General features: G+C 49.3%; 2 protein-coding genes across 2 annotated transcripts; both read right to left on the bottom strand.

Annotated features, from left to right (window-relative positions):
• Positions 1-1146: 1146 nt before the first annotated feature.
• On the bottom strand, positions 1147-6736 carry LOC122751671 (dermokine-like). Its single transcript, XM_043998803.1, has 6 exons — positions 6651-6736; positions 5338-5385; positions 4919-4984; positions 2106-2138; positions 1977-2024; positions 1147-1408 (listed from the first exon to the last, which is right to left on the bottom strand). The coding sequence occupies exons 1-5, from the start codon at positions 6726-6728 to the stop codon at positions 1977-1979; spliced, it is 273 nt and encodes a 90-aa protein (XP_043854738.1). The 5' UTR covers positions 6729-6736; the 3' UTR covers positions 1147-1408.
• A 1310-nt stretch (positions 6737-8046) lies between these two features.
• On the bottom strand, positions 8047-19330 carry LOC122748200 (dermokine-like). Its single transcript, XM_043993880.1, has 16 exons — positions 19287-19330; positions 17813-18293; positions 17318-17542; positions 17123-17179; positions 16728-16775; positions 16497-16556; positions 15240-15284; positions 14803-14862; positions 14539-14565; positions 13822-13884; positions 12801-12848; positions 12649-12693; positions 10086-10154; positions 9813-9860; positions 9599-9646; positions 8047-8169 (listed from the first exon to the last, which is right to left on the bottom strand). The coding sequence occupies exons 1-16, from the start codon at positions 19328-19330 to the stop codon at positions 8143-8145; spliced, it is 1395 nt and encodes a 464-aa protein (XP_043849815.1). The 3' UTR covers positions 8047-8142.
• Positions 19331-21184: the final 1854 nt, after the last annotated feature.

Below are 21184 nucleotides of genomic sequence, written 5' to 3'. Positions count from 1 at the left end.
ATCTGCCCAGAGCACAGCTCCCCAGGAATCCCAGCCCAACACAGACAGGCCAAACTACGGGTAGATGCGGCTGCAAGAGGGGGGGAAGGGGGCCATGACCCCCCCCTCCGCCATGAGGAGAAGAGAGGCACGACCCAGGCCCTCCCCAATAAGGAGGCCCTGAGAAAGGCAGGAGAAGAACAGAGGAAGGGAAGGTTTGGGGCTGGAGGCATGTCTCTGCCTCTAGGGGCACAGCAGTGCTTCTGTCTCTCCTCCAAACCTGGGAGGCTCTGTCTCTTTCTGGGCTATTCCTGTTTCCCTTTATGATGGTCGCTCACTGAGACTCCTTTGGGAAGCTGATCTCATACTTTCAGGGAGCGGGAAGGACATACATTGATCTTTGGGAGGGTTCTGTGTCTCTGTGGGAGAAGTCTCTGTTTCTCTTTCTGTATGTCAGTCTCTGTGTCTCAGCTTCTCTTTCTCTCTGCTCCTATCTCTGTCTATCTTCTCTCTGTCTCTGTCTGTCTCTCTCTGGATCTTTGTCTCTGGACCTCTGCTCCTTTCTGTCTCTGTGTCTGTGTCTCTGTCTCTCCCCGCCCCGCTTTCCCCTCTCATCACCCTATCCTAGGGGTGCATTTTGGCTGTGGCCAATCTGAGGATCCCTCTTCTCCCCAGGTGTTCTGAGGCGGCTGGGATGGGTTATCTTCTCCTAATCTTATGGATGCTTTGCACAAGTCAGATGAGGGCTTGTGAAGGAAGGAGGATTACAGCTTGGATTCCCTCCTCTCAGCCCACCGCCACATGTTGTGGGTACCCAGACTGGACTAGGAGCCCAGTGTGAAGGCAGGAGGCTGTAATGGTAGCTCCTGAGTGCGGGGGCTCTGCCCATCACTGGGCATCAGGCCTCACCTGGTTGCCTGCAGTGGGGGGGGGGGCGGGGCGCCAACCCACCAATCAGCAGTGGGACCAGGCCTGTGTATAGTCCCCACATTGCCGCCTGTATGAGACAGACACCACCAGCCTCCAAAACCCAAATAAACATTAAGAGGCCAGGAGAGGGCTGTGCCCCAGGTTCCCTTGTTCACCCCCATCCACCCTATTCCTAGCCTTCACTTAATGTGGAGGAATAGACCAACAGAAAGATTGGCAGGTAGCAACATTGTTGTTTTATTTCCTCTGAGAAGGCCTCACAAGAAAGCAGCAAGTGTCTCCTGTACAGTTGTCATGGTAACCAGTAGATTAGCCAGAGAGAATACCCTTCATCTCTCCAGGTTGAGGCCACCTGGCCATGGTCCCATGCCAGAGCAGGGGACAGGCATGGGACAAGAACTAAACAAATGGGGTCTCAGGTGCCAGGCAAAGGGGTTGGGGGGGCTGAAGTCAGAGTGGGCATGTGCTGAGGCCCCCTCGTGCCTGGAAGTCCTGGGCTCTAGGAGAGAGGAGAGAATTTAAATAGTAAAAGCCTTCCAGCCTCCCATTCCCTTCCTGAATATAGGCTAATTAAGCTCATCTCAATTTTGCTAATTATAGCTTAGCTCATCTCAATTTAGTGCATTGCCACTAAACTCATTTCTCTCACCCAGGATGTTCATTTCTGCCTCTCGGCCTTGACAGAGGCCACGGCCCCTCCTTGCAAAGGCTCTCCCTCTCTGCTCCACCAGCCCCCGTCCCCCAGCTTCTTCCAAACCTGCTGGCCAATTAATCTCCAAGAAGCCTCTCCACAACCCAGCCTGGCTCAGTGGTCACACTCAGCATATTCTCACTTGTATCCCCCTCCCCCTCAGGCTCACTTCAGCCAGGGGTCCATCCAATCCAATGAGACCCTTGTCTGCCTCCCTCTGAGTCTGTCCCTAGCTCCCTGCAGCTTCCCCCATACAGAGGCCTGGCTGCCTGGATCCTGAGGACACCCCTCCAGGGGTCTCTCCTTTCTCCAAGGAAGCGACCCATGAATTTGTGGATCCCCCCCCAGTTACATTCCAGCGCGTTCTGATACCCACCTACCAAAACCTCACCCACTGGAGCAAGTCCGGCTGTGCCCGAGAAGCCTAAAGAGAAGAGAGAGCACTTGAGAGGGCACTTGGGCACAAAGGTCCCAGTCCTCCATCCCAGTTCTCTCCGTTACTCACCGAGGAAGTTGGCAGCTGTCCACTTTGGCCTCCCTGTGGAGACAAGTTCAGATTGGGGCTTTGAGAAAGGCACCACTAAGGGATGACCCCTAAGAGGGTGGCCCTTTCATTTTCTGGGGGAAGAGACTGAGCACCAGAGAGAAGAGGGATCCCCTGTCCTTAGCCCTCCCAACTGTCTCCTCTATCTGGGCCCCCATTCCCCTTCTCTGTCCAGAGGATCCGGAGCCCAGAGCTGTCCTCTTCTCTCCCAGTCTTGTCCTCCAGCCAGGACCCCCCCATCCTGGCCTTTCCCCAAGTACCTCCTTGGATCGGACGAGACATTTAAAACGAAGCCAAAGCAATGGGAGAAACCTTCCAAGCTTTTCTCTTTGGCTTGGGAATTCATTGCACTCTTTAGATAGGAGGGAATCAGACTTACTTTCCTAGTTCTGTTTTATTCACATGGACCATAGGATCAACTGCTTGGACCTAGGAGGGACCTTGGAGGGATGGGATGGTAGGAAGGAGGGAAAGAAAAGAAGGGAAGAAGGCAAGAAAGCAGAGAGGAAGGGAAGGAAGGGAGGGAGGGAGGGAGGGAAGGAGGACAGTCCCAGAGATTCCTTTCTAGGCACCTGAACATTTGCCCCAGTACAATGCACAAAGCAAATCATCTCCCTGTTTCCATAGCTGAGAGTTGAGGCATCTCTGTTTTTGGCTTTTCAGACTTATTTCCCATCTTCCAGAGAACGTCTGAAAGGTCATCTTGCCCTTCCCCAGGAACAAAGGCCCTTACATGCTTGGGGCCCTTCGGAAAAGTCTCCCTGGTTGTCTTCTTCCTAGGGATTAGCTTTCTTTCTTTCTTTCTTTCTTTCTTTCTTTCTTTCTTTCTTTCTTTCTTTCTTTCTTTCTTTCTTTCTTTCTTTCTTCTTTCTTTTTTTTTGGTGAGGCAACTGGGGTTAAGTGACTTGCCCAGGGTCATACAGAGAGTAAGTGTCAAGTGTCTGAAGCTGGATTTGAACTCAGGTACTCCTGACTCCAGGGCCAGTGCTCTATCCACTGTGCCACCTAGCTTCCCAGGGATTAGTTTTCTAACATTCATCCTTTGTAATTTAAAAATCCACACTGGGGACTCTGGAGCAAAGCAAGCTTCCACAAAACATTGAGAAACATTTGCATTTTCCCCTTGTTGGCAGGGTGGTCTGGAGCCAGGTTCAAATCCCTTCAGCTCCAGCACCGGCGCATGTGTGACTCTCGGCACTTCTCTAGAGCTATGTAGAGGGATGGGGACTGCTTTGGGAGAAGGAGCCTGCTCCTGATGCCCAGCCCCTTCTCTCCTCGCCATCAGCCACTTTCCAGGATTCACATCTCCTTGTCCTGCCCTCTTCCATTCTCCCTTCCCTGGACAAAGTCAACCCATCAGATCTGGAGCAGAGACCAAGCCCCAAAGCTTTTCTGCCTGACTGTGGCTGCTTTTAGGATCAGTGGTTCCTAGGACAGCCTGGCATGGCCACCAAGAGCTGCCTTCAAGTCTAGCATCTGACACATCCTGACTGTGTGACCTTGGATAAGTCACTTAACCTAGGTCAATGTTTTAGCCAGCCGATAAGCTTTTTTAAAGCATCCCCCAGGTGCCAGGCCCTAAGTAAGTGCTAAGTAAGTCAGCCCTGGGGATGCAAAGAAACGCAAAAATACACTTCCTGCCCTTACATTCTGGTGGGGAACAGGACGTGGAAATAGCTAGACTATGTGTGGAATGTAATCAACTGGGAGGAGAGGGGTGCATGACTGACAAGGTAAGGTTCAAACTGAGCCCCAAAAGACTCCAAGAAAACTCAAGCGTCCCCTGCTGGGGCACCAGCAAACAGGCCAGTTTGCATTGGGAAAGTCTCTCACCCAAAGCACCCTATGCCCTGGGGATCACTGGCCTAGTTTGTGGCGGGGAAAGGCATTTGGTTGTGGCTTAATTCTCCTCTTCTAACTTGGGCAGACAGCTGCCCTCCCTTCTCCCTTAGCTGTGTGTGTGTGTTCAGTGAGTGGTACATGTTGTGTGTGTGTGTGGTACATTGTGGTATGTGTGTGTGATAGGTGTGCATGTGCATATGGTGTGTGATACATGTGTGATGTGTGTGGTGTGTGTAGTGTGTATGTGGTAGGTATATATGGTGTGTGTATATGTGTCTGTGTGTGTAGGGAAGAGAGGATGCTGGGGGGTATATGCTTGGGAGGGCTGAGTGGCTGAATTCTCTTCCTTCCTCACCTAATGAGCCCAGGGGAGATTCGTGCACCCTTCTCAGCCTCGCTCTGGGAGAATCAGGCCCATTCAAAGTTATTGGGGGGGGGGCAAATCACGGGCTCACGTGGCCAAAGGTCACCCAGGAAGGGCAGGCATGGATGCGCAGGCTGGCGTCTGCACTGCGGGAGGGAATGCCCCCGTCCATTAGAATATCCCTGAGCGCCAGGCATCCTTTACTACTACCTGGTAGAAAAGCATCAGGAGCTAGGCTGGGGGCCAGAGTGGGCCGGGTCTGGGGAAAAGGGAGGAGCAGCATTTATTAAGGGCCGCCCGTGTGCCCCGCACTGTGCCGAGCGCAGCACAAACACTGCATTCGATCCTCACAGCAACCCCAAGAGGGGAGGCTGTCGTTACCCCTATTGTACAATTGAGGAAACCGCGGTAGAGGTTCGGGGCTTGTGCGCAGCGCCTCTCAGGCAGGGTGGGAACTCGGCACCACCTGGCCAGAGATGGGTAATCCCGGTGCGGGTGGTGAAGGCCCCCAGTCTGCTCGCAGTCAGGGCCCCATGGGAAGGCGGAGCAGGTCACAAGCAGGCCTTACCTTAGACGGCGCCCCGTAGGGGTACTGCCCTCCTTGAACAGTGGGGTACGCTTGCTGGTTGTAGTTCTGTGAGACCGGGGAGAAGGAGAGAAAGCTAAAGAGGGAGCCCTCCTGGCCGGGGCCCCGCCTCGCCTACCCCCAGCTCCTCTGCTTCCCTGGGGTCCCTTCTCCCCTCTCTGCTTTCCCATAGCCTCGACAGAGTTAGGCAGAGATGGCTCCTTCCTCCCAGAAGCCTCCTCTCATTACCCCCCACCCCACCCCCACCGCCCTCCCTTGAATCCTCTCTGAATTGGCGCAAGTTAACACAGCACATTCCCGGTGCGTCTTTCCTCATCAGACAGAAAGCTTCAAAGCAAGGACCACTGGCTTTGGCTCCCTCTCCAGACTGGGTCCTACGACTCCAAGTCAAACAGGCTTACCTGGTTGGCGCCCCCCGCTCTCTTCTGAAGAGAGGGTTCGTCTAGACCCTAGAAAAGGGGAGGAAGGATACTTAGTACTTCTGCCAGCCTGTTCAGTCCCCGCTCCCATCCCAGGACCTGGGGGCCCGCTGCTCAGCTTCTCCTCGCCTCCCAGAACCAAAGCATCCTGTCCTGCTCCTCTCGGTAGCCCCTGGGTAACAGCAGCCTCCCACACAAAAGGCAGAAAGCCTGGCGGGGAGAAGGGTGCCATCGCCCCCAGACAGATCTAGATTGTCGATTTCAACACTCTCGGGGTGGGGGCAGCGGAGGTAGAGAACTGGTCTCGGCAACCCCGCCCTCTTCACCCCAAACCCAGACACCTGGGCTCTCCTGGGGCTGAAGACATTTGAGCAACAGGCGGAGAAACCTCACCCCCATACCAGCTGCTTGGCTGAGAGCCTAAGCAAGCCAGCCTCCACCCTCACTCACTCCCCCCTGCTTCCCGCCCCTGCTCCCCTCCCAGAACCCAGCCCCCATCCCCTGCGTCCATAAATTAATGAATCCATCAGTAAGTGTCATTCTCTAAACCCCGACCTCCCTCTCTACACCCAGACCCTCCTGTATGAGTCTGGAAAAAAATGTTTCTAGTCTGAAGAACTTTTCATTGTGATCTATAAATGAGTCCCAGGCTTGTTTGTTTGTTTTTAAGGGAAAGAGAAAGAAATAAGGGAAACAGAGGCTTAACACCAACTCTTAACTTGGATCCTAGGGTAACTCAACTTTACCTCAGCCCAGAACATGAGGGCAGTGTTACCCACACACCATCCTAATCTTCACCTCTACCTTTCCAGAAAGAGTAGGCTGATTCTAGCCTCCTTTGTCAATGCTCTTCCTAAAGCAGATTTCCAACTACAGCCCCACTACTCACGACCTTAACTGAGCACCTTCTACTCCCTCAATGCCTCCACAAGACCCCCCCAACGCGAAGTTCAAATCCTCTTTTCCAAGACCTTGGTATCTCTCCTGATCACTGCTCCCTTCTAGGGCCCAATTGTCCTACATTCGAACCCCTGATCTCCCAAGACCCAAGTGTCCTGCCATTCCCCACCCAAATCAGCAGACCAAGACGTTAAACTGACCCTTCTTCATATACTGACCTCTAATATTAATCTTATCCGTTTCCCTCCTCAAGAACTCTCTCTAATGTCCCATTTGCCAGCCCAGCCCAGAACTTCAAAACACCCTACTGTGGAGGGACAGGCACAAGGCATCAGGTTAGCTCTCGCCTGCCCTCCCTCCACTTGCTCTCCCCCTTCCCTCTTTCCATTACCCACCCTGCCATGGCTCCCCCCAAGCCAAGTCAAGTTAAGCAGCAGCAGCAGCAGCAGAACGGGGATTGTAGACGATTTCATGTTCCTGCAGCTTGGGACCTACTGCTCCAACCTCCCAGCCCTCAGCTTTTATACCTGGGAAGACTGGGGAGGACCTCCCTCCCCTATGACTCACAGCTTTCTCTCTGTACCCTAACTCCCACCTCCACCCATGGTTGCATAAACCAGCAAAAGAAGTAACTGGGGCAGGGGGCTGAGTCAGCAAATTGTTGGCCAAGGGGCCATCCAGATTCCCCAGACCCACACTGCCCATCCCAAAGTGAGGGACCCCAGCCCCCTTACCTCAGTGATCATTCTCCAGTTGATGTAAGGTGTGTTGTGTTTGAAATCCTACAGGGAGAGAGAGAGAAAAAGAGATAGTTCATAGAGAAGCAGGGATCCTGATTTCTGGGGAAGGACCTGGGTGATAGGGGTAGGGACAGAGTTGGGCATCACCTTGGAGATGAGCATTGGGCACCAGGTTTAGGTTAGGTGCAAAGTGAAGATGAGGGTAAGGACATGGAGCCTGGTAGTGAAAGTTATTGCCTGATGGCAGAATAATGTGGACATTAAAAGTGGAGTCGGTCTGAGTCTTAGGAAGGAAATGAGATTGAGGGGAGGATGAGAGATGGGGGATTTAACAGGGATGGCCACATTTGGAGAGGGGAGGGGATTGATCAAAAGGGTCGGGAGGTCCTTGGGGCTTCTCCTACCTCCCAGAGCCGCCTCAAGTAAAGGAGGGCCCGTGTACTGGGGCGTGGGAAGTGACGCTGTGGAGGAAAAGCGGGAAGCAAATTAGCCGGGAGCCTCACTCCTTCCCTACTCCTTTTGGTACAGGTGTGTGTGACTTTCCTCCTGAGATTTCTTGTCCCCCTCCAAACACACACACACACACACACACACACACACACACACACACACACACACACACACACTCCATTCCCCAACATCATTGCCGCCAACAGTCTTTCATGGTGACTAAAGACTTGGGAGGAGTTGGACACACAGACAGCTTGGAGCCTCTAAGGGAGAGGTTGGTGGACTGAGTGGAGAAAACCTCAATTCTGGGCAGTGAAGTGGAAAGGAAGATGGGAAAGCCCAGAGTGTACAGCGCTATTATCTCAGCCTCATTACCCAAATTTTTTGCCTTGGATTTACCCCAGCTCCTCTCCATTGTCAAAGGAATAAGACCTGGTGGGAGAGCTCAGTGGTGAGACCTCTCTGCCCAGTTCTTCCCTCTACTGTTGTGCCCAACTCCCCCTCCCAAGTCTTGGCACCTCACTCTCCCCTTCCAACCCTCTCCCCCTTAAACATGGAAAAGGCGGCAAGAAAGAGCAGAGACCAGGAGTGCAGGGGAGCTGCGGTTTATTTAAAGGAGAAGGTGATGTTCTCATTTTAGGGGATTTGGGAGAGGGGCCTGAGGGTCCCATCCATCTGGCAACTCCTCGTCTGGAAATCACGGGATGCGAAAGCTCCTCTGGTCCTGGGCAAAAAAATAAGCTCTGAGAGAGAGCTCTGGGCTGGGGGTAGGGATTCTGGGAAGGATGGACTATGAAGTGTGTGGGGTCATGGTTGGATGGTCCAGAACCTCCCCAGTAGTGCCCTGTTGTCCATTGTGTCCAAGGCAAAATTCCCTGCATTTTCCCGGAAGGCTTCTTCATAGTAGCTGCCCTCCTGACCTTATCTCCCTTGCATCCCAGAACTTAGTTTCATCATATTTGTTTACATTTAATGTAATAGTCTATTAATATCTGTACATCTCTTTCATGGGTATATATTGTGTGTGTTTGTCCTGTCTCCCTAATCTGACCACAAACTCTCTGAGTTCATATGGTCCCTGAGGAGCTGCATCTCTCTATTAGACCAGAAGTTCCCTGAAAATGGGTCCTGTGTCTTCTCTGTCAGACCACACATCCTGTGAGGGTGGGGACCACAATTCCTCAATCCTCTATTTTCTACTTGGAATTACCCAGGTGTCCTTCCCCCTTCAGTCTTTGGGAAATCCTCCCAACCCAGTTCATTCTCCTGAGCTGTGAGTAGGTGATCACCTCCCAAGTGTATCACTCAGCCCAAAATGACAATGAGATGCCCAAGCCAGTACAAATTACTTGCAAGAAGGAAGTGGAGCATGGTCTCAGATGTCTAAGTTTCTGCACTGATGTGCTCATGCTCATGCATGTCCTGGCTCCCACCCCTGACCAGCCTTGCCACGCTCGATACATAACATCCTATAGCTAGAGCTGGAAGGTCCCTCATGCGCCATTCCCCTCATTTTCTATCAAAAAACGGAAGCCCAGAGAGGTGGCTCTACACCAGTAGTAGCAGAAACTGGAATTTGAACCCAGGTCCTCTGCTCTTTTCTCTGTCCCATACTTCCTCTCACTATCTACCCTACCTCCTCTCCCCCCTCCCAGGTACCATGAGAATTGGATAGGTTAGTTTGCTTTAGGAAGATCCTGAGAGGGAAACCAAGGCACCAAAGATTGTAGGGGGAAGGCATTAATGAGTCCTAGCCATGTCCTGTCCACAACCTCCAGGTCTCTGCCACAAAATACTCTCTCTCTTCCAAGGACCCAGAGGCATCTTCTCCTCTGCCTCTAGTCTCCTCCAGATCCATGACATAAGCCCTTCTTCAGCATCCTCGGGGTGTGTCGGGATGAGCATGGGACTTGAGGTCAGAAGACCCGGCTTTGAGTTCTGGCTTGTTATCCAGTCACTTCTCTAGGCTCCCCATCCCTTCCTCAGTAACATAAGGGGATGGTCCTAGACAATCTCCAAGCACCAACATTCTCCGAGGCGTATATTCCCTTGGAGACATCAGTCTGGGTCTGGAATCTTACTCCCTCTTTCCCCTCTACTCATCTCCCCTCGAAGGACACCCCTATGCCCTGGCCTCCCAGTCTGGCCCTTACCTTGTTTATGGCGTCCCAGTTAATAAAACCCAGCTTGGATTTAAAGTTCTGCAGAGAAAGGAGGAGCAGAATTAGACCAGAATGCAGGCAGCTTTCAGAACCTAAGAATGAGAGGCACGTTCCCAATACAAGCCCCAGGCACCCTGTACACCTGAACAGTCTGCATTGGGAGAAACTGGTCAGGAGGGAAGAGGAGGCTAGTTACCAGACTTACCTTCCAGAAAGTATCAAAGTTGAAGAAGCCTTGAGCATTGGGAGAGTTCTAAGGAGCAAAAATGAGAAAAGGGGTGAGGGGGTCATACAAAGACGACAAGATTTACAGGCAGGATACCTGGTCCCAGAAGAGGAGGAAAATCGGGGCAGAAACAGGTTGGTGTCAAGGCCACACTGCAAGGCAACAGTGGGCCCACAAATGCCATGACTCCAAGCTGACCCCATTCCCCCACCCCACATGGAAATGTAAAATGCCAGTCATGACAGGACTTACATAGACACTATTTTCACCATTGATTTGAGTTTCTCCTATTTCTCCTCCAGCCGTGTTAGACCCAGATCCCTGTAGAAGAGGTCAAAGAAAAGTGAATGCCCAAGTTCTGCATACCTGGGCATTCTTTCAAACCATGCCCTCCCCCCTCATCTCGAGCCTTAGTCCTTCTCTGTCCTAGTCTGCCTTGTCCCAATCTGACCTTAATGTCATCACGTGAAACCTGCTCCCTTGCTCCCCTGTGTCAGGGCCTAAAATCTGCCTCCAGGGAGAGCTGTCTTTCTGGAGTGACGAGTAAGAAACTCTTGACTCTTCTCTCTATCCACCTCTGACTACCTCCTAAGTATATGCCTACTCTCCTGGCCCCTCTGTCTCCTGCCCCAAGTCTTAGTCACCCTTGGCCAAAAGTAACATTCAAGAAATGACCACTAAGGGCACAGCATTGTAGGGGAGAGAGGGAGAAAGAGAGACAAAGAGACAGAGAGAGACGGAGACAGAGGTGGAAACAGAGACAAACACAGAGACAGACACAGAGAGGGACGGAGATAAAGAGAGACAGAGAAGAGAACAGAAGATATAAGGTTGTGCCTTAGTCTATAATGAACCCACCTCATGGTGGCCCTATGAAATACACATTATCTTTCCCACTTTCCAAGTAAAGGGATGGGGATGTGGAAAGGTGACAAGAACAAGGTTACAGAGCTTTTAAGTGAGGAAAATAGAATTTGAACTCAGGTCCTATACACCAAGTCTAGGGCTATTTCCACTCCACGAGAAATCAGAAACCACTCCTGCCTTGGAAGAGCTTATTATGGCATACCCCCTTCTCATTTGCAGCTCTTGGAATCTTTGTCTTCCTTTTTAAGTTCAGCTCAGGCAACCCTACTTCCCGGGCATCTCTCCAGAGATCTAGCCACACCCTCCTGTTATCGTTCTCCACTCTCTCTGATTACTCTGAATTTACTTATATGTAAAAAGACTACCGAGGCATTGGGTTCAAATCTTGCCCCAGTTGCTCCCTCCCCATGGAACCTGACTTAGCCTAACTGGGTCTGTTTCCTCAAGTATGAAATGAGAGGGTTGGAATAGATGGCTGCTGAGGTCCATTCCACCCCTAGGTCTATAGTCCTGTGATCTGTGTTCATATTATCTATCCTGGTAGAGTGTAAGCTTCCTGAGGACAGGGACTTTGGGGTTTTTTTTCCTCCTCCTTATCTCCAGAGTTGTCAGTGCTTTGCTGAATTCTTGCTATATCGAATTGAATTGAAAGTGTGACAGTGGAAATAAGACATGTAAACATAACTTCCCTACAAAGTAGAAAATAATACAAAGTAATATGGAAAATTTGAGATTAGGGGGCAGGGAAGGACTTTGTATAATAGAAACACCACTTTGTCCATTCATGGATTAACGTAAACATAGTCATGATAAAAGCTGACACTTTCTATGATTAGAATAGACTATTATTAGACTATAATAGAATATTACTTATTCTGTTAATTGGTCTGCCTGTCCCCCTTCAGGTAGAATTTCCCACCACCTAAATTATTACACTTTCATACTGTGGTGAACAAGATGTCCCAGCCAACACTCACACTTGTTCAGAGTTCCCGGTCCTCTGCCCCTTCTCTTTGAACACTTCATTTGCATTTGAACCCAGAGTTTTTCAAATATTTTGAAAAATCCTGGGTAGTCTAACCTTAAATCTGCTGGACTCTCTCGAGTGCAGCTAGTAACTTCCTAGCTCCAGAGTCAGTGTTTCTTCCCCGATCTTGGCAATGGGTCCCCTCCCCATTTTGAAATTCTCTTATCGAACAACCAAGGAGTTATCAAGACTGGTGGAACTGGACATTCCTCTCTTCTATAAGTCATCTCTAACTAATTTCCCTCTTCTTCCCTCCTTTGTTCTGGCCTGATTTTTTTTTTTCATCCCTTCAAATGGCAAGAACACTCCCCCACTCCCCCACCCACCCAGGATGCTCTCCTCTTCATGTCCCACCCATTTCGGTCATCTCTCTCTCTCTCTCTCTCTCTCTCTCTCTCTCTCTCTCTCTCTCTCTCTCTCTCTCATCCATTTTTTTTCATCCATTCTTTAAAATAGCTTCAGTCTGGCCTCCTCTGGAAGCCCTTCCTGATTAGCTCCACTGGCTCCTTAGCAGTCCCAACATGTTTGTCCTTGATGCTATATTGCCTTTTGAACATTCTTATTCTAACTGCTTTTGCGTGCAGGAGGGTGTAATTCTTTAAAGAGGAATTCCTAAGAACCCCAACCCCTACCCCAAACGCTGTACTCCATTTTCCACCATAACAATTTCATGGTTGTGTGTGCGTGTATACCTTTTTGCCCAACTAAGGTTTCTAGGATCAGGAGCTGGGTTTGATTTTTCTCCCAGCACCTAGTAGAGGACTATGGATCCTACAGGTGACCTGTGTGTGATGAAGGCTTGACTGAGCCATCAGGACCTCAGGAGTTGGACACACCCAGCAATGTCCCAGCTAATTTTGTCTGACTTTCATCCATCAGACATAATTCTGACCAGCAATGGAGAAATAAAGTACGACTCACAAAATTGTTCCCATAACTTCCACTCTGTCCTACTGAGCTAGATCCCTGGAAAGAGGAGAGGAAAACAATTCAAGCCTCCAGAGACAAGGAAACTCAGCATCCTGTCCATCAACTCAATTTCCTCCCAAACCCATGCCTCATTCCATCCTCACCTGGTTATTGGAGCCTCCAAAGGGCTGATTCCCCTGATTGAATGTTTCCTGTGGGAAGATGAAACAGAAAGTTAGAAGCTGAGAAGACTGGGGTTGGGGAAGAGAATTGGGGGTAACTAGAAATCTCCAGGATCTTAAAGAAGTTGAGGTTTTCTTGAAAACCTTTTGGACTCTCTCCCAATGGATGGGAGGACTTCTTAACGTGTAGGTAGGGACGTAAAGGACTCTAGAACCCTATGAAGCAGACAGGTTACCTCCCTCCTTCCCTCGGCAAAACCTGATCCCTATCTCTATGTGGAGCATGAAAATCTTGTTTCACCTTTCCGTTGTTGACAGTATCACCTCCTGTTGCTTACTTGATGTTATCAATCCATAGTCATCCCTACAAACACCCTTCTGCCAAACCGGAGTTTGGGAGGGGAGATTTTTGAAACCAAAGCACTTTCTTTTCTTTATCGTCTTCCAGAGAAGGTGGGAGCCCAGCAAGCTCCAATTTTAGGAAGAGGAAGAATGGGTCAAAAGAGTAGGAAAGGGGCAGCTAGATGGCGCAGTGGAGAGAGCACCAGCCCTGGATTCAGGAGGACCTGAGTTCAAATCCGGCCTCAGACACTTAACACTTACTAGCTGTGTGACCCTGGGCAAGTCACTTAACCCCCATTGCCTTACTAAAAAAAAAAGTAGGAAAGGCCCAACTTAGGTTGATTCTTTGACTCAGTCTGAGAGTTAGGAGCAGACAGGAACTAAGGGTGGGGAGACTAGACGTTTTTCCAGCTTCTCCCCAGTGAACTCTTCACAGTGCAACTTCATTATTTATGTAAGACCATAGGAGTTCCAGATCATTAGATACACGTGTGTTCCATGAAAGGAACAAAGTACAATCCAAGCCCAGAAAGAGAATTTGAAGACTGTGCCCCTCAGCTTCCCTTCATTAGCACAGACGGTTGGGAACTATTCCCCATTCTCCTTGACATGGTCTGGCTTATTCCTTCTAAGAAAGACCTTCAGTTTCCAGGCTCCTTACCCGGGTGAAAGACCCACTGTTAGAGCTGTGTCCAGACTGGCCACCGTGCTGAGAGTTGCTTCCCTGGGTGAGAGGAAGGGAGAGACCAAGGATGGGGATTACTTTCACCAAGCCTTGTGGCAAACTCATCTCCAAAAAAACCCCATCCCTTAATGGTTAACCTCATTAAAGACTGAGTACTCCCTTCTTTATCTCCTAAGCCTCTACATATGCTTCCTGAGTTGCCAGCATGCCTTGCTTTAAGCAAAACTGAGATGGCATCAGGATGCACAAAATAAACAAAACAGGAGGGGTAGTTATTTATCATGGGAAAATATTCTTCACTTTGTCAAAGACTTCCCCATTGTATTCACCGGCAATCTCCATGGTGTACATTTAAATTGTCTTGGTGTGTAACATACCTTGGCACAGTCTCACCTGTTTATAAAGCTAGTGCTTGTAGAGACTTGCCCCTGACTATTGTTCTGTGAATTTTAAAACTTATTTCCATGCGCACGTATATATGTTATGTCCCATTAAATTATACCTCCTAGGAAGAGGGTCAGAGTTCCTTGTTAGGACTGAGGGGACCTTGTAGTTGGGGTTGGGTTGAGATGAAAAATAAGATTGGGATAAGTGGTAAAGAGAAGGGTTGGGGTTAAAGTTATTATTCCTAAGAGTAGTGTTACTGGTAAGAAGGATGATGGGAATCACCAATTAACAGCTTCTGAATCTCACCTGACTTCCAGTGTCTGTATTCTCACACTGGGAGGGGAAAAGAGAATAAAGTTTTAGTGGCAGACCTTGGCACTATAAACCCAGACCATAAAATCACAGGAACTCAGTCACAACCCCAAAGATCCAAATCAGAACTTGAGCCCCATCCTGAAACCCTAATCTAGTTCCAAACCCCTAATCCCAGCACCTGCCTTTCCAGTAGCCCTACTGCTTGAACTGCCTCTCCCAATACACACACACACACACACACACACACACACTCACCCCTTGAGTGCCACTCCCTCCACTACTTCCACCACTGCCAGAAGATGATGATGTAGATCCCTGAAAGAATGGAGAATTCTGAAGTTGACATAAAAGGACTTGGGAGTATAGTAATCAATTCACACAGGCTTTGTAGGTCAGCAATTAATGTCATCTCCAATGGCTTCTCTCTCCTCCTGTCCCCAACCATCCCTTCCCCCAAGCACCTTCCCCAGCTCCTCAACTGGTGGGTTGCTTAAGGAATACAAACATATTTGGAAAGCAATGTGCCTCTTATTATGGAGGGGACTTGGATCGCAGGCTCTTCTTTGAAGTTGAGATTAGGTCTGGGTCAGGAGGCTAAGATCACAGTGGAATCAGGGAGGTCTGGGAAACAGCCTCCATGCTTCCCCCACCCTTAGAGCTCAGTAACCAGGAGAGCTCTTCAGAATGCTTACCTGGTTGTTGCTACTCCCCCCACTGGCTGCTTCTGAGTTTGTTTCCTGGGCAGAAATTTGGAATAGGGTTATTGGGGGCAGAAAGAATGAATGCAGAAGCGAGTTAATCCAGTTAGAATCATTCGGCCAGGACCAGAGCATGCAATCTCTGGCCATATTGAAGTCTGTCAATCTCCCTTTCCCTCTTTCACCAGCCCATCACATCATGGGACTGTGGACCACCCATATCTGCTCCCCTCCTAAATGATCCTATCTTCTGCAGGAAAGCTTTGCCAGTGCCAGTGCATTCCTCTGAAGAAACACATCCTTCCTCATCTCTCCCTTCTGGCTTCCTTCAAGTCTCAGCTACAGTCCCACCTTCTGAAAGAAAAAAAAAAAGCCTTTTCTACCCCTCCCTAACCCTAGAGCCTTCCCTCTGAAGCTACCTCCAATTTATCCTGTATATTTCCTGTTGATACATAGTTGTGTACATGTGGTATCCCCCATTAGATTGTAAGCTCCTTGAGGGCAGGGACTGTTTTTTGCTTTTTTTTTTTCATCCCTACCACTTAGCAGCACAAGTGCCTGACACATAGATGAGTCCTTAATTTAATTTTTAATTTTAATTTAATTTTTTTTTTTTGGTGAGGCAAATGAGATTAAGTGACTTGCCCAGGGTCACACAGCTAGTAAGTATCAAGTGTCTGAGGCTAGATTTGAACTCAGGTCCTCCTGACTCCAGTGCTCTATCCACTGCGTCACCTAACAAATGCTTGGTGATTAACTGACTGACCTCTGCTGCCTCTGAGCTTAGGATGGAATAGAAAGGGAGCTTTGAAGTGACTCTGTCCCTTGAACCTATGCGGCTTTGAACAAGTCATTTCACCATGTGGGCCTCAGTTTTCTCATCTGCAAAATGAAGTGGTTGGCCTCTAAGGTCTCTCCCAGCTCTCGCATCCATGACCCTATGATGATTCATGGGCCAGTTCCCCCTTCCTCTCCCCTTCTTCGGTTCTCCTTTAAAACTCCTCCCTTGTTAACAGTCTTCCTTTCTTAAATTGTCCATTCTATCACCTCTGTCCTTTTGTCAATGGGGACTCCTTTTGCACTGTGTCCATTTGCCCTTGTTGGCATTGATGCCAACGTCTAAGTATTTTTCCCCTTATCCAGACAGCAACCCTTCATCACCACCACACCTTAGACACTGCATGCTCACCAAAGACAGCCATCCCAGCCCTTTGTACATACAGAGCTTCCTGCCTGTGACATAAGGCTCACCTTTGGAAAGTTTGCATAGGAGGTCTGAGTAGGGGATGCTGAGGGTGAGTCTAAGCCTCTCTAAGAGAAAGGAAGTGACACACAGTCAGAGAAATCAAGATTACTGCTTTCATTTATCCTCCATCCCCTCCCTCTCTTCTCCTTTCTTTTCCTGTGTGGACACTTGGAATGAGCAGAGAGATAAGCTTCCCCACACCCACAACATATTTCAGTTTCCCCATATCTTCTTACCCCGGAGGCATTTTCACTGGATGATCCAGAGGACTGGGGGTTGGTACACTAAGGGGAAAAGTAGATTGAGGAGTTAAGGAGTCTCAATCCCCTCAAGCCAGAATCCGAATCCCTCTCCATCTAGTCTATTCCTCCAGGTTTGGTCGTCATTCCTGTCTCTTCTTCCTTTCCATCCCCCCACCCACCCACCCCAAACATCCAGCTTCTTCCCATTATCCCTCCTTCCTGCCTCTCCTCATCCAACTTACCTCTTACTCTTATTTCTTCCCCTCATCACCTTCCCCACTTCCCCCAATCCACCTTTCATCAGGCTCTTCTTCCCTCACCCACCACCATCTTGTCCAGTCTACAACTCCCCTCTTCCTACCAATCTCCTCCCTGGATTTCACTCTTACCCCTGATTCCTGGTTGCTGCTTCTCTCTGCCAGCTTCCCATTGCCTGAATTACTCCCCTGCAATGAAGGAGATTGAAGTAACATGTGGAGAAGAGGACTCTGGGTTAGGATGGCGATACAGGGAGAGGAGGGAGGGAGTTGAGATAAGTAAAAAGATTTGAGAGAGAAGGCTGGGGATGGGCTGAGTTTATTTACCTGAGAATTGGTCCCCTGGCTGGATAAGCTGCCCTCACTTCCTTGAGAGTGGCCTCCAACGTGGCTTCCCTGGCCTCCATGACTTCCCAAGAGCCCATGACCATTCTGAGAGCTGGTTCCACTGCTGCTTGTGCTTCCATGACCCCCCAAGAGCCCATGACCAGTATGAGAGCCGTGGGTTCCAGCGATTCCATGACCTCCAGATAAAAGCTGGCCACCATGTGCCTGCAAAGAGAGCATCCTTGGAGTTGGTGTCCTTTACTGACTGGGAAGGGATATTAGGAGGTGCCACTGGGAGACAGAGATCGAGAGGAAGACCCCAAGAAAGAAGCAACATAAAAGAGAGACAGAAGGGCAGCAGATGGAGAACAGGACAGGACATGGGGGCCTGTGGACATTTGAACCCCACTCATGCTCCAGTTTTCCTGATACCCACAACCCATCTACCTCCTGACAGTTCCCCCCTCTGTTCTTTCACTCTTCCCTTCCACTCACATTAGTATTACTGGCCCCATGAGGGATTCCCAGCCATGGACGATGGGCAGAATTCATTCCATGACCGATAGCCTCGCCAGCCTTACTGATATCGTTGCCCACAGAGCTCCCAGCATGACTGACGGCATTACCTACATCCTGCAACCCATGACCAAGTGACTGCCCAACCCCAGGGCCAACAACCTCCCTAGCTCCATGGTTAGCGGACTCTGCAAGTCCGTGTTTGACAGCCTCTCCAACCCCATGGCCAACAGCTTCCTTAGCTCCATGGTTGGTGGCCTCTGAAAGTCCGTGTTTGACAGCCTCTCCAACCCCATGGCCAACAGCTTCCTTAGCTCCATGGTTAGCGGCCTCTGAAAGTCCATGTTTGACAGCCTCTCCAACTCCATGGCCTAAAGCCTCCCCAATTCCGTTACCAATCTCTCCTCCAGCTGCCAACTCCCCAGGGCCTTCAGCAACCAGAGGAACTCCCCAGTTGCCCCTGAAAGACAGGGTCAATATAAGGCCAAGAAGGAATTCCTCCAATTTCATCTCTGCCTCCTCTCCTTTTCTCTTAGCTTTTATTCTTCTTGTCTCTCACTTTCCCTTCTCCTTCTTGTTTCTTCTCTCTGTCTCTGTCTCTGTCTCTAATTCACTCTGTTCTCAACCTCCCCTGAGTCTTTGTTCCCTCTGTTTCTCTGGCCCTCTCTTCTTTCCTTGGTTCCCCTGACTCTCCAAAATCCTTCATCCAGTCACTGCTCCTTATACATTGACAGGTAGAGGGAGGTGACAAAGTGGGATGGGCCCCCAGATGCCTCCACCCCCTGTGATTCATGGCCAAGCTGATGATAAGGTAATGAGCTCTAATTGGGTGTCTGTGTTGCAACAGGAGGGAGCTAGGAGAGCAGGCAGGGAGGGACAGAGTGCAAATAATATCCCAGTTTCCTAACCAAAGGAATTTAGAGCGTTGGGTGGGGAGAAGGGCACCCGGGGAGAGAAACCATTGGTCTCACTCAAAGGTGTGTATGGGGGAATACCTCATGAGGGAGAAACGCCCAGGGTACAGCCCATCAGAGGAGCAGTGATGGAGAATAACAGCTGAGTGAGCTGGCTCAGGTTGAATGGGAGGTTTGCCATGAGGCAGCAAAGACACGTGAATGGAACAAGATCTCCGTCTCTGTTTCTAGTTCCTTTTCTCAGCCCCTGTTTTTTGGGATTGTTAGGGTTTTGTTTCTTGGTCGTTTTTTGCCTTGTGTTTTCATCTAAGTCATTTTGTGTTTCTGTCTGCCTTGAATCACTGCTCCAATTTCATCTTCCCCAGTGCTGCCAAAGTGCTGTTCCTAAAGCACAGCTCTAACCACATCCCTGCCCTGCTCAAAAGCCTCCAGTGACTCCCTGTTGCCCCTAGGATCACCTACAAATTCCTCTATTTGGCATTTAAAGTTCATCCCAACTGAACTCCAGACCACCTTTCCAGGCTTGTTATACATCATACCTCTTCACAAACTCCTCTAAGACAGACAGGCAGTCAACTAGCATCTATTGAGTGCCTACTATGGGCTAAGCTCTGGAAATTCAAGGAAAGACAAAAGACAGTCCCTGGTCTCAAAAAGCTCGGTCTAATGAGGAGACAGTGTGCAAACAACTATGTATAAACAATGTATATACAGGATAAATTGCAGAAAATCAACAGCGGGGTGGAGCCAAGATTGCAGAGAGAAGCCAGGAAGTTTCCTGAGCTCTCCCCAGTTTCCCTCAGAAACAAGGCTCTAAATGAATTCTGGAATGACAGAACCAACAAAAAGATAGAGTGAGATAATTTTCCAGCCTAAAATAACTTAGAATGACTTCAGGAAAAGTCTTTCTCACTTTGGTAAAAGGGGAGCGCAGCCCAGCACAGTCAGTGTCTGGGCAAGCCAGTGGGAGACTCTTAGCTACAGCACAGATCAGCAACTGAGGCCCCAGGGTCCTGGTTCAGTAGGCCAGTGGCACATCAGGCCAGCTATGAGACCTCTAAGCCCCAGAACAGTAGGCAAACTGCCAGCCCTGAAACCCAAGACAGAACAGGCATGACTAGACTAGGCGACTGTAGTGCAGTGAGCAAGCTGGCAGCCCTGGAGGCCCAAGCAAGAAAGCCAGTGACCAGGCCTCTTACCCCCAGTGCAAAAAGCTTGGGACAGTGTCCCTGGTACTCCAGGAACAGAGCTCAAAAAATCATGAAACAGGCTAGAAAATAAGCAAAACACAAAAAAGAGCCCTAACCATAGAAAGCCACTATGGTGACAAGAAAGATCAAAACACAAATTCAGAAAAGGACAACAATGTCAAAACGCCTACATATGAAACCTCAAAGGGGAAGATGAATTGGCCTCAAGCTCAAAAAGCCTTCTTGGAAGAGCTCATAAAGAATTTTTAAAAATCAAATAAGAAAGGTAGAAGAAAAATTGGGAAAATAAAATCAACAGAGGGAAGGCATTAACATTAAAAGGTATCAGGAGGGGCAGCTAGGTGGCACAATGGATAGAGCACTGGCTCTGGAGTCAGGAGGACCTGAGTTCAAATCTGGCCTCAGACACTTAACACTTACTAGCTGTGTGACCCTGGGCAAGTCACTTAACCCCAATTGCCTCACACACAAAAAAAAGGTATCAGGAAAGCCTCCTTGAAGAAGGTGGGGTTTTAGCTCGGACTTGAAGAAAGCCAGAGGAACCAGGAGGTAGAGATGAAGAGAGAGAGCATTCTAGGCAGGAGGCACAGCCAGGGGAAAATGCCCAAAGTCTGGAGATGGAGGATTGCAGAGTAAAGGGGAGGAAAGAGGTGTAAGAAGCCTGGAAAGGTAGGAAGGAGCCAGGTTGTAAAGGGCTTTGAATGCCAAACAAATAATTTTTAAATATTTAATCCTGGAGTGATAGGGAGTCACTAGCATTTAGTGAATAAGGAGGTGATATAGTTAGACCTGCACTTTAAGAAGATTAATTTGATAGCTAATTGGAAGATGGACTATCTTGGGGACACCCTTGAGACAGGGAGAACAGCCAGACTGTTGCAATAGTCCAGATATGAGGTGATAAGGGCCTGCATCAGAGTGTCGGCAGCATCAGAAGAAAGAAGGGATCACATGCAAGAGATGTTATGGAAGCAAAAGTAGCAGGGCTTAGCAATGGATTGGATATTGCAAGATGAGAGATAGTGAGAAGTTGAGAATGACACTTAGATTATGAGGCTGAGGGACTGGGAGGATAAAGATGATCTTCATAGTAATAGGGAAGTTCAGAAGGGAGGAAGATGTAGGAGGAAAAATAATGAATCATTTTGAACATGTTGAATTTAAGGTGTCTGTGGTGTATTGAGTTTGACATATCTAGTAGGCCATTAGAGATGTGAGCATGGAGT

The sequence above is a fragment of the Dromiciops gliroides genome, chromosome 3, assembly GCF_019393635.1.
Source record: "Dromiciops gliroides isolate mDroGli1 chromosome 3, mDroGli1.pri, whole genome shotgun sequence".
Lineage (NCBI taxonomy): Eukaryota > Metazoa > Chordata > Mammalia > Microbiotheria > Microbiotheriidae > Dromiciops > Dromiciops gliroides.
The sequence above is the reverse complement of the archived record's forward strand: the minus strand, read 5'-3'. Positions and strand labels throughout refer to the sequence as shown.

What these genes read in the sequence shown, in the direction of transcription:
- LOC122751671 (XM_043998803.1), bottom strand. Translation starts at nt 6,728, where the DNA reads ATGAAATCGTCTACAATCCCCGTTCTGCTGCTGCTGCTGCTGCTTAAC. An exon ending in CCTACGGGGCGCCGTCTAAG is followed by an intron (nt 2,139 to 4,918) that starts GTAAGGCCTGCT and finishes TTGTCTCCACAG; the next exon opens with GGAGGCCAAAGTGGACAGCT. An exon ending in GACAGCTGCCAACTTCCTCG is followed by an intron (nt 2,025 to 2,105) that starts GTGAGTAACGGA and finishes TCTTCTCTTTAG; the next exon opens with GCTTCTCGGGCACAGCCGGA.
- LOC122748200 (XM_043993880.1), bottom strand. Translation starts at nt 19,330, where the DNA reads ATGCTAGTTGACTGCCTGTCTGTCTTAGAGGAGTTTGTGAAGAG. An exon ending in CCTATGCAAACTTTCCAAAG is followed by an intron (nt 15,285 to 16,496) that starts GTGAGCCTTATG and finishes ATTTCTGCCCAG; the next exon opens with GAAACAAACTCAGAAGCAGC. An exon ending in ATACAGACACTGGAAGTCAG is followed by an intron (nt 13,885 to 14,538) that starts GTGAGATTCAGA and finishes CCTCTCACCCAG; the next exon opens with GGAAGCAACTCTCAGCACGG.